General features: G+C 51.2%; 1 protein-coding gene across 1 annotated transcript in view; it reads left to right on the forward strand.

Moving 5' to 3' along the window:
• The window catches only part of Pacrg (parkin coregulated), a 414,782-nt gene extending 408,713 nt beyond the window's left edge, over nt 1–6,069 (forward strand). Inside the window, exon 5 of the mRNA XM_040758179.1 lies at nt 5,587–6,069. Coding sequence (XP_040614113.1) covers nt 5,587–5,747 — 161 coding nt within the window. The 3' untranslated portion in view covers nt 5,748–6,069. The remainder of the gene's footprint in view (nt 1–5,586) is intronic.
• The last annotated feature ends 9,436 nt before the right edge of the window (nt 6,070–15,505 follow it).

The raw sequence follows: 15,505 nt of genomic DNA on the forward strand, positions 1-15,505 counted from the left end.
GGCACTACAGGCACATGCCACCCCACATCCAGATAGATCACAGAGACTTCTGAGTTCACCTCGAACCAGAGGAATGCCTTTTCTAACCCAGAAACAATTGCATTTGTCCTGTTGGTGTGCTTTAAATCCCTAAATTCATGTCACTTCAGCAAGCTCACCCAGCCACAATGGACGAGAGTTCTTGCTGGACACTGAGTATGTCACCCAGGGCCTTGGTGTTGTGTTCCAAGGCAGTTTGGCAGTTTGCTTCCTGTCGATGAACACTCCCTCCCTGGGGAAAGCTTCAGTCTGGATTTGGTCTCAAGTCACATTCGAGTACTCTGCATCTCGAAGCTTGCTTTACAGCTGTCGTTCAGACTCTGGTGTGCGAGGGCCAGCTTGCCTCCATGACTGGTGCCGACCAGAGCGAAGGCCAGCTCTCCTCACCCCACCCCTGACATACTTTTTCTTCAGCTACTTAAAGGGCTACCAGGTACTTTGAAGGTAACACCAACCTCTTTTGCTATTAGGCGTGAGTTACACAAATCTAGGATTTCTAGAAGCTAGCAAGTTGGGCAAAGAGAGATTGGGAACACAAGTGTAGGCATCCTGAGAGTCTCTCCTCATCCAGACTTTTGTTCTTGTTTTCTTTTAGCATTTCTATTGTGTTTATTTTTTATTTTCAATTTTAGTTTTTTGATGTGAAGAGGTAAATGTGTGCCACGGCACGAGCGGAGGTCAGAGGACACTTGTGGAAGTTAGTTCTCTCTTTCCACCATGCACATCCTGGGAACTGGACCCAGGTCATGAGGGCATTGGTGGCAAGTGTCTTTCCTAAACGAGCCAGCACACCATCCCTTCACCCCTCATCTTCTCCTGACCCTTACGGAGTATTTGAGGCATTACCCAAACAACCATCGGGTCATTGCAGGCCCAAAAGGTGGAGGCGAGACAGGCAATACTTTTGTCACCCTCACATTGCCCCCAGCTGTGTGATGTTGTCTCCTCCTGCGGGCTGCACTGCCACAGTCTCAGACCATGATGTGCAGAGTTAACAAGGGGAGGGGGGGCTTTCTTTCCCCGGGGGAACCAACTGCTCACTTCCTTAGCTGACCCTGAAAGAGCCGGCGTAGCTCATCCCCTTGGCGTGTCAGTGAAGGACCAGAAGTAAGTCTTTGTTTGCCGTATGTTTCTCAAGACTTAAATAAGGCTCTTATTCCCAAGCAACAGTGGATGCGACTGTCCGTGAGGCCCTCTTCCCATTTTTCAAACACAGCATTCAAAGCAGGAAAACCCACACCTGAACCGAACTCTCTCAGAGCCGGGTGGCCATCCACATATCTGTCATGGCTTTTCCCTTGGGCACCTAGAAGACGCAAGTGGGTCAGAGTTCTCTCAGAGCCCATGCCCAGTGGACAGCAAAAAAAAAAAAAAAAGGTGACCAACAAGGAGACTGTGAGGTCCGGGGTTCACGAGCCACACATGTATTCTCACGGGTACCGATTCATCTTCCTGTACGAAGAGTAGCCCTGTGACAGTTCCTTATCCCACTGGCGAGCTCCCCCAGAGGCAAGGGCCTGATGTCTGCTCCTGTCCCTTCATCCTGCCAGGCCCAGCAGAGCTTTCCCTGTGTACAAAGAATACCCGGTAACAGTAGCCGCTGTTGCCGCCAAGGCCAAGGGTGGGCTCAGGCCCAAGGAACAAGGTTTCAAAGCGGATCCCAGACCTGGCTTAGGAAGAGCAAGCGAGCTCCAGCAATACTGGCCCTCCTTCCCGCTTTGAATTTCTTGCCTGGGATTGTGCTCCTTTCCTGAGTAATAGTGGCAACTAAACACAGGGAAAGAATGAGGCTTCCAGAGTTTGGAAATTGAAATCACACCGGAGTTATTTTATCAAAATTCTGTGTGACACCCCCCCATCTGCTGCTGGCCAGTGTCCACCAAGTAGCAGATATCTGTGTGAAATGTAAATGTGGCTTATGTAACCGCCCTTTGCCGTGGCCCTCAGTGAAGGGTTAGCCACTCCTCAGGCATGAACCGGGGTCTTTCACCGGGAAAATGCCATCCGTGGGCACACAGGAAGCACACACGTGTCTTGTAAGGACCTGGAGAAGAATAGGAAGTAGCACCCAGGGCAGGACCATTTCCAAGGGATTAGAGAGGAGTCTGCATTGTTTAATCCTGAATCAGATTGCTCAGATAATCAGGGAGAGTCAACATTCAAAGCGCTAAACCCAGTTCAAATAACTAGGAACTAGGAACTAAGAACTAGGAACTAGGAACTCAGGGAGCTTGTCGCCTGCCTCCTGAGTGCCAGCATGTATCTCTGAGAACACTGCCCATCTCTTGTTCAACTATTTACATGCCGTTCTCGTGGGCACAAAGTCTGGCTTCCACCCTCCATGTAAGGCCTCCCTGTTTAGCTATATATAAAACATCAATTCCGTCATCGGTATCCCTTCCAAGCCACCCAAACATAGACCCCCCCCACTTCCTAAATTGAAATGTCATCTTCCTAACCAGAACTGACAATCGTAAATAACCACCTGGTTGATGTTGTTGTTGTTGTTGTTTTAAGTGCCCTATTCTCACAAACACATCTTCCAGTGAAATTGTCTGCATTTAAAGCAGGGAGCTCGAAAGAGTCACCTCAACTTCTGCTTCTCAAGAACCCGAGAACAATGCAGTTTTGAAATGGAGATGTCCCCACCTGCCTGTCAGCACAGCTCGACATTAGATCACCCTGTTGTCACTACAGCATGCGAAACAAGTCTCCGGCCCTCGACCTTCGCTTTGCCTTTTGGTCTTCTTCTGCCCCCATGATGTACATTCTGCAATCACAAAATAGCGCCAACTCCAACTCCCTTCCGAACAAGCGACTTCTATGCCGCTCGCCCTGCTCTTTTATCGCTGGGGTTGGTACACAGTGAGAAACAAGAAAGAAGAGCCCCAGAGCTGCTCCTACAGTTACATTATTTCTTAAAAAGTAAGGACACCATACAAAGTGTCGCTTGTCGCTGCTGTGCTCTGAGAGGGAGTGAAAAACAGGGCGTGTTGAGCCCTCCATTGTGTGCCGACTTCCCAAACCCCCTCAGCTCCGTGGGGAAAATGTGCCTGTCCTGTGGCCCACTCAGTCCTTGACCTTCTGGGCTCAACAAAAGGCGCTGTTTAGCAGGGTTAATGCATGGATCTTTGTCTAGAAGAAGCTGCGTCAAGGCTGTCACAGCCACGCCTCACCAATTTTATTTCCCAGGTGTCTGTGGGGTAGGGGGTGCTGACAGGTTCAACTGTCAGAGGCAAACCGAGCCTGCCGGATTCTCCCTAACCATATGAAAGACCACGGGCTGGCACTGATGAGAAGTCTTTGGGAGGAAGAAGGGCAGGGAGATTAGCCCCAGACACCCAAGGTGGACCCCTGGGACATGGACTCCATTCCTAAGGAGACCCTTGCACTTAGCCGTCAATCACGTCATGCAGCGTCTCCGGTAGCTTGGACTGACTCTTCTGCTGCCTTTTCTCCTGTCCCCTTCTGACTTTATGACCATTTCCCCCACACACACACCTCCATTGAGTAGCAGCCACATTCACCCCTGCCAAACCAGCCATCTCCTGTCACTCCTCCTCTCCCAGTTCAAACTCAAGGACACTCAGCTACGGAAGACTCCTCACGATTCTCCCTGCTGTGACCATTCCTAACTGTGCCATCTCCTCACCACGCCAGCCTTTAATGATGATGATGAGGATAATGATGATGATGATGATGACGGTAAAGCCCGTTTGCTTAAATGATGACAAGAGTCTTTACAACACTTCTCTCTTGGTGAAAAATATTCTCTCCACGCTATAAAAACTGTTTTGAACAATGTTCACGGATGTGTTCCACATGTTTGACATTTTGAATAACCAGCCACGTTGTGAGTCAGACTTTAAATGGACTTACACCCAGTGTACAATGTGATGGAAAGGTGTCTGCCATGGGGAAAAATCACCTAATTACAAATGGTTCTGTAAACCTTTGTAGGTTCACTTTGTGGAACAAATTGATATGTGCCACAATTGTAAGACTCTGCTTTTGAAAATTTGTCATATCTCTATCCGCCTTCACTCTAACCAAACTAATCAATCAGAATGGCAGTCTATCTTTTCTATATTATCTAAGACAATGGTGTTTATCTAAGAAGTTTCAGGGGGGGGGAACCATCAAAGAAAGAAATGTCTTGTCTGTGCCATGTGGGATTGTAATTATTATCTTTGCTGTGGTCTGAACCATCACCCAATCTTTTTTAAATGTCCCAGAAGGGCTGGGGTAGGAAGCATGACTTTAACCTCCCCCTGAAGCCCATATTTGAGGTATGGACAAATAAACCCTTCCTCTGTGGAGTGGATATCTTCAGGCTGTACTGTGATCCCTCACCCAGTGGCATCCTCTGGCCTGAGCCCACATCCTCATCCCTTTGACTCCTAGATGCCCAATGTGATGCCCTTTCCTATGCCACCATGTAATGACAATGTGAGCTGCTTCTCTGGATGTAATAATGTCTTCCTTCTAGGAACAGTGACACTAAAACCCTTGGAAATCTGTGGATGCAGCCAGAAGTATATGATGACTGTGTAGGCAGAAATGTGACAATGTTAGAGTCTGGAGGGTGCACAGGGGTGTCCTTCTATCAGAACCGTGGTTCCTCCAGACACCTCACAGTCTAGGCTATCAGGAACCTCTCATCTGATTGGCTGCAGCCTGAACTTACTGAGGGGGGAGGTCTAGCAAGCAGGTTCTAAGGCCTGCGAAGGCCACCTAGGACTTGCTTCCTTCATGGCACCAGCAAGTCAGCCACTACACCTGAAAGCCCCCACACTGGCTGCGACACTAACCCCTGGTGTGCCATGACCCTAAGATCGGTCATCAAATATCCCATGTCATTCAGGAGCCCCCACAGTCAAGTACTGGGAGTAACTGCAGGACCCTGGGTCCCTAAGCCACAAGAGCAAGACTTCGCCATTGCACAAAATGGTAGAGACACGGGTACAGCTCTAAGCTGAGCCCAGTCATTCTCCTGCCCATGGGGAGCCACATGGGGCTAACGGCCTGGTCTAACCATAGGCAGTTCCCTTGGCTTGTGCTGGGCAAAGCCAAGGTCCAAGGGAACATTCTGTGATCAGTGGACAAGGAGATCTTCTGACTGGAAACAGGGTTCATCACATGATTCTCCCACGTTTGTTTCCTTATGTTAGATTAATTTTCACAAGAACTTCCCTGGTATTTGGTGGGTTCTTTTTTTTTCCTTGCCATTTGTTTGATGGGTTGATTGGTTGGCTGGCTTTTTAAAAGAAGGGGAGTCTTATAATGTAGCCCAGGTGAGCCTCAAACGCATGGTGGTCCTCCTGCCTCAGCTTGGTGATGCTATAGTATCTCAGGCATGGCATCACCATCATCTGAGATTTGGTATTTTTGTGGAGTTTGCACCAGCCTCGAATTCCAGCAAGATAACACCAAAGTGTCATATGTCAGTGTCTCCTAACAGGCCCTCAGGAAATGCCTGGCCTACGGGGTGGGACTCTCGGGACACTGCATAGAAGTAACTGCCTCTTTGTTTATTTGCCTGAACAGTGAACTCCGGAGATGGCATTGACTACAGCCAGCAGAAGAGGGAGAACATTGGTGACCTGATCCAGGAGACGTTGGAAGCCTTCGAGCGCTATGGAGGGGAGGACGCCTTCATCAACATCAAGTACATGGTACCCACCTATGAGTCGTGCCTGCTGAACTGATGGGGCAGCTGCAGGAGGGGGGGCTTCCTTCCCTGGTGCCACAATCATCTGTCCCTGCTGCTCCTAGCATCTCATTACTTGTGACTTCTGCAGCTCTTTTTCTACAGCTGCAAACGTAGTGGCTTCTGGGCCATAAGACTGTTAGCCCTATTGAGAGCACAGCTTTCGATACATAAATAGTGCCTGTTTCTTAGATTACAATAGTGTACTGTGCTTATTTTTCCATGAGGAGAATTGCTTCTTTATCCAGCTCAGATGGAGGCAGGAGTCCGAGTTAAACCTTCAGTTGTATAGACAATAAAACTATAATTTTCATATGCGATTCAGCAATTGCTGTGCTATGTCTGCCTGCCCTGAGGGTGATATCAGGGGCTGTAAGGAAGAGTTTGTGCTGACTGCTTAATAGGTGTTTGTCATGGAAGAGAAGCATCACTTCACCACTGCCTCTCCGGCGGCTGTGTGGAATAATGCGCTTTGACATTCAATAAAACTGTGGAATCTATATTCCAATTATAGCAGGAAATTTCTGCAGCCTGTTATAACCTCAGCTATAACTGTAATTAATGTTTCTGGCCAACTAGTGATCCGGGCTCCAGGGCCTTCCCAGTTCGTATCTGGGGGAGGGTCTGGAGTCCGGCTGAGGTGTGAAGTGTTAAGTTTGCAGCTCAGGTCTAAGGGGGGAGAGCTGGCTAGATTCTTGGCTCCACACTTGTGAGGGCATCGCTGTACATCTCAGGGCATCCCAGGGCTAGGTGCGCTGGTGACAGAATGTTGCCTGCAGTTCGTGCAGGGCTGGTCAGCATCCCTAAACATGGCTGTGTGCCTCTTAATGACCTTTGGAAAGAGTTGATGTCACCTTGGCAATTCCTCCCAGTTACTCTGTTCTCACAGTTCCACTCAGCGGGCCTGATGGCAGGATTTTTGGAATTTTATCGAGTACAGGAAAGACAAAGAATGTGTGCCTTCTTATTCAGCAGAGAAAGAAAAAACATAAAGCAAGACAAACCACAAGGCAGGGAGCCTTGGACCATGGCTGCTCAGACATGCCAGGCAGGAAGCTCCGGGCCTTTGAAACCCAGCCCAGAAAACTTCATAAACAGGAGTAAGGGCCGCACACCTGAGAAATGGCTTGACCTCCCAGAAACGCTTCAAGTAGCTCACTTCTGAGCAAAGTGCAGTCTCTGCACAGAAGTGGGCAAACAGCGTGTGCCTCCTCCCACGGCTCTCTGGTCCCATCGCCAGTACTAATTATTTAAGGCTTCCTCTTTCCAGAAGACCCAATTCTGCAAACGAATCCATTATTCATTCCCTGGGACCGGCCCAAGAGTCTCCCTGGGGCACCACTGCCTGCTTCCGGGAGAGAGAGGGGTAGAGAGAGGCCTGTGTCCAGGTGAGGACAAGGGTCCTTGTAGGGACAGCATCTGGGAGGCATAGCTGCACGTCCAGTGACAAGCACAGCTGTGGTCCCGACACTGCTAATGTGGTGCATGGGGACCCCAAAGTCTGACACTGTTTGTTACAAAGACTACAACTTACTGATACGTCCTAAGGCCTGGCCTGGGATGACTCGGATAGTCCTCTCTGCCCTCTTCCTCTATCACACGTGCGGAAACTGCCTGATTTCAAACAGGGAGACTGGCCAAGAGCCCTAGCTTTGGTTTGGAATGGCAGCAGAGGCCTCCATCACCCAGCTCCAAGACTCATTAGCTGTGCTGCCCTGGGAAAATCCCTTAACCTGACTGAGGCTTCTCTGTGTGAAGTGAAACTTAGTCCTGTCTAAGTAGGAAAGTGACCCCCATCATAAGTGGCCTCTACACAGGCATGCGTTGGACGTTCACTAAAGACATTTTGGAGACAAGCGGTAGTATATGAAGAATAGCTCACCGCTGCCCCAACAGAGAAACTCACACCAAAACAACCCTCAGACAATACCTTGCACTCTCCCAGAGATGGAAACCACCTCACAGTGAGGCTGTCTTCCAGAGGACCAAAACCACCCACAGAGGCAGGGCTCAGTCATCTGGAGGTTAAAAGGCAAAGCCAAGCTGAGTCCACATGTCTGTGTGACTGCACTGGTGTAGAGCTAGGAATGGCCTGCTTTTTCTGCCCTCACCCCAAGGCAGGCTTCTGCAGTCTGAGTAGTTTCCAAGGGAATCAGAAGTGAGAGGCATAGCATGTGAGGCATTGGGTTTCATTCTCAGTGGAGACAGAGAGAGAAAGAAGCAGACAGACACACAAACACATGTGTGTGCACACAGAGACAGACAGACAGACTGACCGACACTGAGAAAAATAGACACACACACGAGAGAGAGAAAGGGAGAGAGAGACAGAGAGAGAGGAGAGAGTGAGAGAGAGAGGAGAAAGACAGAGAGAGAGGAGAGAGACAGAGAGAGAGAGAGAGAGAGAGAGAGAGAGAGAGAGAGAGAGAGAGAGAGAGAGAGAGAGAGAGAGAGAGACTGTCACTGGGCATTAACCACTGTACTAAGGAGGACAATGACCTCCTTTGGGAGTGTGTATGTGCTGTAGTACTGGACACTGGTCTGTCAGTGAAGGGTTTGTTGGTGTGTCTCTAACTTATTACCCTGTTCTATGGGTTGGGACACCCCATCTAGGTGTCCTCCTTGCTTCAGGGGGGCAGACAAGAGTCATGGGGCTGAGGACTGCACCAGGTCTGCCCTATAGCTTGAAGCAAGTCATGGTTTCTAGCTTGAAGTCTCTGTCCTCTACAAGATGTCAGCAAATTATGTAAACTCTCTAAAAAAGGATAGCTACTTGTCCAAAACAGACTCGGTAGCATCTAAGCCTTGCATGCTTTCATAGGAATCACACACAAAAGGCTTTTTTTAAGGGTTCGGTGGGGTCCCTGGCTCCATTATAATGCCCTGGCCATGTGTGTGCTCTGCCCCCTCTTTCCCTGGCCTCATTCTGATCTCACTGAAATGTCCCTCCCTACCCGGGCCCCCTTTTCCTATCCTGCCCTCTCATTCGCTGTGCTTACAAAGCAGTGGGAAGCGTCTGGCCATGGTGGTGGGATCTGGCCAAGGAGGTGAGAAATGTTGGCCATGTAGGTGAGGAGTGTCTGGCCATGGCGTTGGGGCATGTCTGGTCATAGTGGTATGAAATGTCTGGCCATGTAGATGGGGACTCTCTGACTGTGTGGGTGTGAAGTGTCTGACCATGTAGGTGTGAAGTATCTGACTGTGTAGGTGGGAAGTATCTGGCTATGGCAGTGGGTACTGTCTGACCGTGTAGGTGTAAACTGTCTGGCCATGTAGATGGGAACTGTCTGGCCGTATAGGTGTGAAGCGTGTGGTCATGGCAGTGTGACGTGTCTGGCCAAGGCGGTGTGACGTGTCTGGCCATGGCGGTGTGACGTGTCTGGCCATGGCGGTGTGACGTGTGTGGCCATGGTGGTGTGAAGCATGTGGCCGTGCAGGTGTGAAGCGTGTGACCGTGTAGGTGGGAAGCGTGTGACCATGTAGGTGTGAAGCGTGTGGCCGTGTAGGTGTGAAGCGTGTGACCGTGTAAGTGTGAAGCGTGTGGCCTTGTAGGTGTGAAGTGTGCGACCGTGTAGGTGGGAAGCGTGTGACCGTGTAGGTGTGAAGCATGTGGCCTTGTAGGTGTGAAGTGTGTGACCGTGTAGGTGGGAAGTGTGTGACCGTGTAGGTGTGAAGTGTGTGGCCGTGTAGGTGGGAAGTGTGTGGCCGTGTAGGTGGGAAGCGTGTGACCGTGTAGGTGTGAAGCGTGTGACCGTGTAGGTGTGAAGTGTGTGCCTGTGTAGATGTGAAGCGTGTGGCCGTGTAGGTGGGAAGCGTGTGACCGTGTAGGTGTGAAGCGTGTGGCCGTGTAGGTGGGAAGCGTGTGACCGTGTAGGTGTGAAGCGTGTGACCGTGTAGGTGTGAAGCGTGTGGCCGTGTAGGTGTGAAGCGTGTGGCCGTGTAGGTGGGAAGCGTGTGACCGTGTAGGTGTGAAGCGTGTGGCCGTGTAGGTGGGAAGCGTGTGACCGTGTAGGTGTGAAGCGTGTGGCCGTGTAGGTGGGAAGCGTCCGTCCATGGCTGTTGTTTATTCATCCGCGCATCTGCCAGCTCAGTGAGAGCAGGGACTGGCCTCCACACATGGCATGCTCAGGGCGTGCCCATCCTTCGTGCGGCATTTGCTGGACAAATGACTAAGGAGGCTGCCAAGCAACACAGACAGTTTACTGTCAAGCCAGTGCACCTCCTCTGAGCCACATAGGTCACCCCAGCCTGCCCTTATGACTCAGAGGACACTAGTCACTCTGTCAAACCCTGAAGGAGGGAGACTCACAATCTACCATCAGACTGCGTGAGGAATGGACTGGAAAGTTCAGTCCGGCACTGCTTCCCTTCCGAGGCGTGCATTGCACCATCCTGAAGTTACACACGTGCACACACATCCTCACAGACCCACCTGGTCCTCCCCTATGTGGGACGTAAGCATCCTGCAGATTGACTGTACCAAACTCACCGTCTCCTTCCACGTCAGGCTGGGTGTCTACTCCCATCCCCACACCCTGCCTCTGCGGAACCCTTCCTCTGTAGAGACCTGCTGCAACCAGGGTACTGTCACCTCAATATGTCCCAGTTATCCGCAGGTTCCTCTCCGGGAAAACGCCCTCAAATATTTCAGCTCATATCCCTGTAGCAACCAAACACAAAGTGCTTTTGTGTCTTAACACCTTTGGCAGCCAGAGCTGCCCCATCATATCCTAGACGAGTAACGCCCCCCTCCCCCATCAAAGTGCGTGCTTCCTGCCCCAGCAGAGGCAGGAATAGTGGGAGCTTGGGTGGAATGGGAATCCTTGAGGTCCTGGCTGGGACTGCTGAGTCTCAGGCTCCAGGCACGGCCGGACACTCTCCCACATGACTGTGATGCACCCCAGGTTTGTAAGCCACTGTCCCAAGCCCAGGCTTTCACCCAGATGTCAATTCCCAGCCCTTTGGAAGGTCCTGGCAAACTGAAAGTCATTAATCTTCAAGCTAGGTTCAACACCAATGCCATGAGCTAGTCTGCCCACTCCTGAGGTCTCCGCTAAGCAACAGGCTCTTAGGGGAACAAATGTGGTGTGAGCTCAAGAACAGTAGCATGTCAGTGTCCCTTTGGTGAAAGATAACTATGTTGTCCTCAGTCCAGAGGTGAAGAAAATTAAGAGATTCAACACCAAGGCCAATGACAAGGGCCAATTGTCTTTGTTCCAAGTATTATCAAGACAAAAGAAGACTTAGGAGCCTCAAGGATCTACAAGCATCCCCAAATAGTCACTGTCATTGTCACCTTTATACTTGAAAGCTTAAAAGGGGGGGGGAGAGAGAGAGACAGAGAGAGAGACAGAGAGAGAGAGTCGGTCCCTTTAATACAGAAAGGGAAATTTCTAGCAAATACTCCAAGCACAAGGATCTCAGATCATTTGAAAGAAAGAATGGTGGGCTCCGCTGTACAGTCACTCGCTGTCCTGAGGAAGATGTCTGCCGAGGGTCAGTGTCTCTGTCGACCAGTGAAAGCAGCCTACAGCTAAAACGGCGTCCATGCAGAGCAGAGCCCACGTGGCACCAGATTCAGCAAGAAGCATAATGGGAGCCGGGCGTTGGTGGCGCACGCCTTTAATCCCAGCACTCGGGAGGCAGAGGCAGGCGGATCTCTGTGAGTTCGAGACCAGCCTGGACTACCAAGTGAGTTCCAGGACAGCCTCCAAAGCCACAGAGAAACCCTGTCTCGAAAAACCAAAAAAAAAAAAAAAAAAAGAAGCATAATGGGGCCATTCTCAGACCAGAGATTTAAATGGCCTTTCTGTCCCCTCCCTCGTGCATCTGGGCCAGGGGATGCTGCATTAAAATGCAGCCAGAAAAAAAAATGTCCCACAAAGAACTTCATTGACAAAAAGGTAAAATTTTAATAATCCTCCGGTAGGTGCCATTCGGGAGGGGTAATATGTCGTAGGAGCAGGGTTTTCATAGCCCTCCTAGGAATTCCCCGTATAAAAGCATGTTTTCAGTTCAGAGAGAGCCCAGCTGGAAAGCATTCTGGGGCATGGCAGTGTTTGCCCCTCTCTGTTATGTGGTGAACCTTTGTGTGATCTCCCCCACCCAGTGTGTGTGTGTGTGTGTGTGTGTGTGTGTGTGTGTGTGTGTGTGTAGGCAGGGGACTACATCCTGTTGAAGGGATTTCCCCCTCAATCTGTAGTTTAATGACCAAATGAACTAGAAGGCTGGCTTCGCTGCAGAAACACAAACTAAGGCCTTCAGGCGTGTCCAAACTGTGAATGGTGCCCCAGTACTGGAGAGCCACCTACCTGACACACACCACGGAGTCTCACATGTGAGGCGAAGGAGCCCCACCTGGGGAAAGCTTTTCCTCTATGAAATATCTATTGGCAATCTGCAGAGACTGTGGTAGGTTTCCCCAGCAGCCATTGAGACCACCACATAGCTCACAGAGAGAGGCCTTCGCAGGGTTTACCTTGTTGCTCCTGCAGCCACGGCAGAGCTCCCAAGGGTTACCTAACACACAAGCAAGAACGGATGAGGCAGATGGGGAGGGGAGGTGTCGTGAACACACCAGAGCAAATACTGTAGAGTTAAAGTATGAATCCAAGCTTCCATCCACAGCAGGGACATAAAACAAGTAAGCAAAGACCCCGGGGGTCTCGCCGGTTGCTTACGGTTGTAGCTAAAGGCGCGGTGGTCCAGCAAAGGGGCAGACGCACCAAAGCAGCTCTGGGATTAGCGCTGCACCCCAAGTGCAGGGGTGAGACAGGTCGGGGAACCAGGCACGAGGTGATGAGCTCGGTGAGGCTGGGGTCAGCGCCAAGCTCTAAAGTGCAGCTCTGCTGGTCCCACGGTGGACAGTGACAAGGTCAGTGCAATGCTCCCAGCCCGTTTCCCTACGCAAGAAGCACCAGGGAAGCGCCGAGAAGACAGTGTCCGCGAAAACCTCTTAAACCGCGGTCAGAGTAGAACAGAATGTGAAGTGTGTAAAAGGTGAAACCGTTACATAAATATCAACAAGAACAGGAGTATAGACACTCCCTGAAATTCAGCTTCGTCTTAGAATGCGTTGTGCCATCAAAATGTCCATGGGCGGGTCTGAGTGACTGACGGCTGCTGTGCATGTTAGGATGCTGGCCGCGGATGGCAAGCCCTGTTTGTTTACGGCTGGGAAGACCAAGGCATGAGAAATAAAAATTTTTCCCACATTACACAGCCGTGAAGTGGTTTTGGTGTTACTACAGAACACCAGGGAATGTCTATTTTTAGCCCCAGTAAACACAGCCTCCATCACTTTGGAGTTTGTCTCCTCAGTATTTTATTGGTGAGACTGTCAGCTCTGCTCAGTTTGGGTCATCTCCAGAGAGGCTCAGTCTTGTGTGGTTCACAAGCATCTCCCCCGCCACACACACACACACACACACACACACACACACACACACACACAACTCTCCCGCCACCTCAAAATCCCCACACTCAACCCGCCCCTAAACCTGACCGTGGACAGATAAACATGTCAATTTCCAAAGGTCCGCAGTGTCAAATACCAGGGTTAAATCACAGCTGTGTGCCTTGCTGAAGTGTGTGTGTGTGTGTGTGTGTGTGTGTGTGTGTGTGTGTGTGTGTGTGTAAGGGAGACAGGCAGGGAGACCGGCTCCCACGTGAAGGTAGGAGATCAACTTGGGGCATCCCCTCCACCTTCCTCCTTGTCTGAGACAGGGTCTCCCATTCTTCGTCACGTTGTATACCAGGCTAGCTGGCCCTCGAGCAGAATCTCCTGCTTCCAACTCCCCCCCTGCTGCAGGACCCCTGGGTGGCAGACGTGTCGGCCACTTTCAACCTTTGGGTCTAGTGTGAGCTCAGGTCCTCACGCCCCACGGAGCCATCTCCTCAGCTCTGCTTCCCATCTCCTTATGAAAGTTTCTGCTAACACTGCCCCACTGTGTTCAAGGCCCTTGAGTGTGTCATCTGTCCTTGGCGTGGAGGAATATGGTGAAAAGGTCACCAAAACCAGCCTGACAGTGCCGCCGCCTTCTTCTTCACCAGAAATGCTGGTTCCAGGGGTTGTGGCCACTGGGTAGGAGAAAGGGGGGACAGCTTGCTGGCCCATACTGTCTGATAGGTCTCTGCTTCCTACCCAGTGTCCAGCGTCACTGCCCTGCCTGCCCAGCACCTGGTCTACACTACTCCCTCCTCCTCAGATGGAATACCCTGACTGCTCATGTGTGACTGTCTGGGGCGTGGGAACGAGGAGGGCAAGAAGGGCCAAGGGGTGCAGGAGTAAAGGCTGGACGCGATAACTGCCGGTCAGCAAGAGGTTCCAGGCACGTTGGGGCGATTCTCCACCCTAGGGATGGGATGTTGCTTTTGTTTTATTGCTGAGGGGACATCCACAGAAACAAAACCAATTGCTCAAGGTCATGTGCCCGGTGAACCATGACACCAGTGAAGCCTACCTTGGCAGCTCCCAGGCCTGTCCTGCCACCACATGCCTCAGCATGTGCGGTGTGGAGAGGTCGGTAGGTGCAGGATCCAACTCAGCACACCCCTCAGAATGGCATCCCACCAGGAACCAAGGGTTTGGTAAATGTTCAAGATTCTGGGTGATATTTAAGCCCCAGCCCCCAACCTGACTGGCAGCCCAGGTAGCAAAGTCTTCTGTACCTCCAGAAGGTTCTGGAAAAGTGAGCAGTCACAGGGAGGTCAGCAAACACCCGGAGTCCCTTAATTCCCTGACTGCGCTGTGAATCTGCGCAGGACAGCCTACATTGCGAGAAATGCGCGCAGGCCATCAGAGCAGTTGACCAAAGGCCTAGGCCAGAAGGTAACAAAGGGTGCCATGCCCGCCCACTCTGCCCACAGCACTGTGCGTCCCTGCCCTGTGCCTTCATGCCTCCGCACACATCTTAATGGCAATCGTGTGACAGCCCAAGACGGGCGGTGACAAGGTCTTTAGCACATTCATCATCTCAATCATGTATCGTTTCCTGGTGCCGGGAGGACGGATGACTTCCTCTCCCACCACCACCCCAAAACTGACCCTAGCAACCCTTGCCTCGTGGGGTTCAGACCAAGAGAGCACTCTCTTTTGCTCTTATTTTTAGAGTTATCTTCTCTCATATAAATACTTTGCTTGCATGTATGTCTGTGCACACGTGTGTGCCTGGTGCCCGTGGAGGTCAGAAGAGAGCATTGGACCCTCTGGAGTTGTTGATGGTTGTGAGCCATCGAATAGGTGTTGGGAACCGAACCTTCATCTTCTGCAAGAACCTGTGCTCCTAGCCATCTCTCCAGGTCCACAAGAGAGCACTGATTGGTTCTGGGTTTCTCTGGATCCCATCTCTGGGTTCTCCTCCTCCCATAGGTTTAGGGGACTCATCCTGAACTAGACACCATGCAACCAGGAGATCTAGGCCAGTTTTCCACCTCCAAACGATAGAGTCCTGCCATTGAACCTCTGTTAGTAAGACCCTGGAGAGTGAGGGTCACTTCCTCCCTGCTCCTCTCCCTTGGCCTCCGTGTGCCTTTGGAAGGGAGCAAACACGGTCAGAATGGCCTCAATCTGGGGCACTCTTGGGGGAGTTCGTCCCTCAGAGATGCACGGTTCCTCCCTACTGCCTGCGCCAAAGCTTTTCTCGGAGAGGAAGTGGGACTCTGCCCAAGGTTGTTTGCCGGGGCCTGGGAACTCACAGTTCCCAAGTGCGGCCAGGGTGAGCATCTTCACCGTGTGCCAGGCTATAGCCCTCCTGG

This window comes from Mesocricetus auratus, unplaced genomic scaffold, assembly GCF_017639785.1.
Source record: "Mesocricetus auratus isolate SY011 unplaced genomic scaffold, BCM_Maur_2.0 Super-Scaffold_100018, whole genome shotgun sequence".
NCBI classification, from domain to species: domain Eukaryota; kingdom Metazoa; phylum Chordata; class Mammalia; order Rodentia; family Cricetidae; genus Mesocricetus; species Mesocricetus auratus.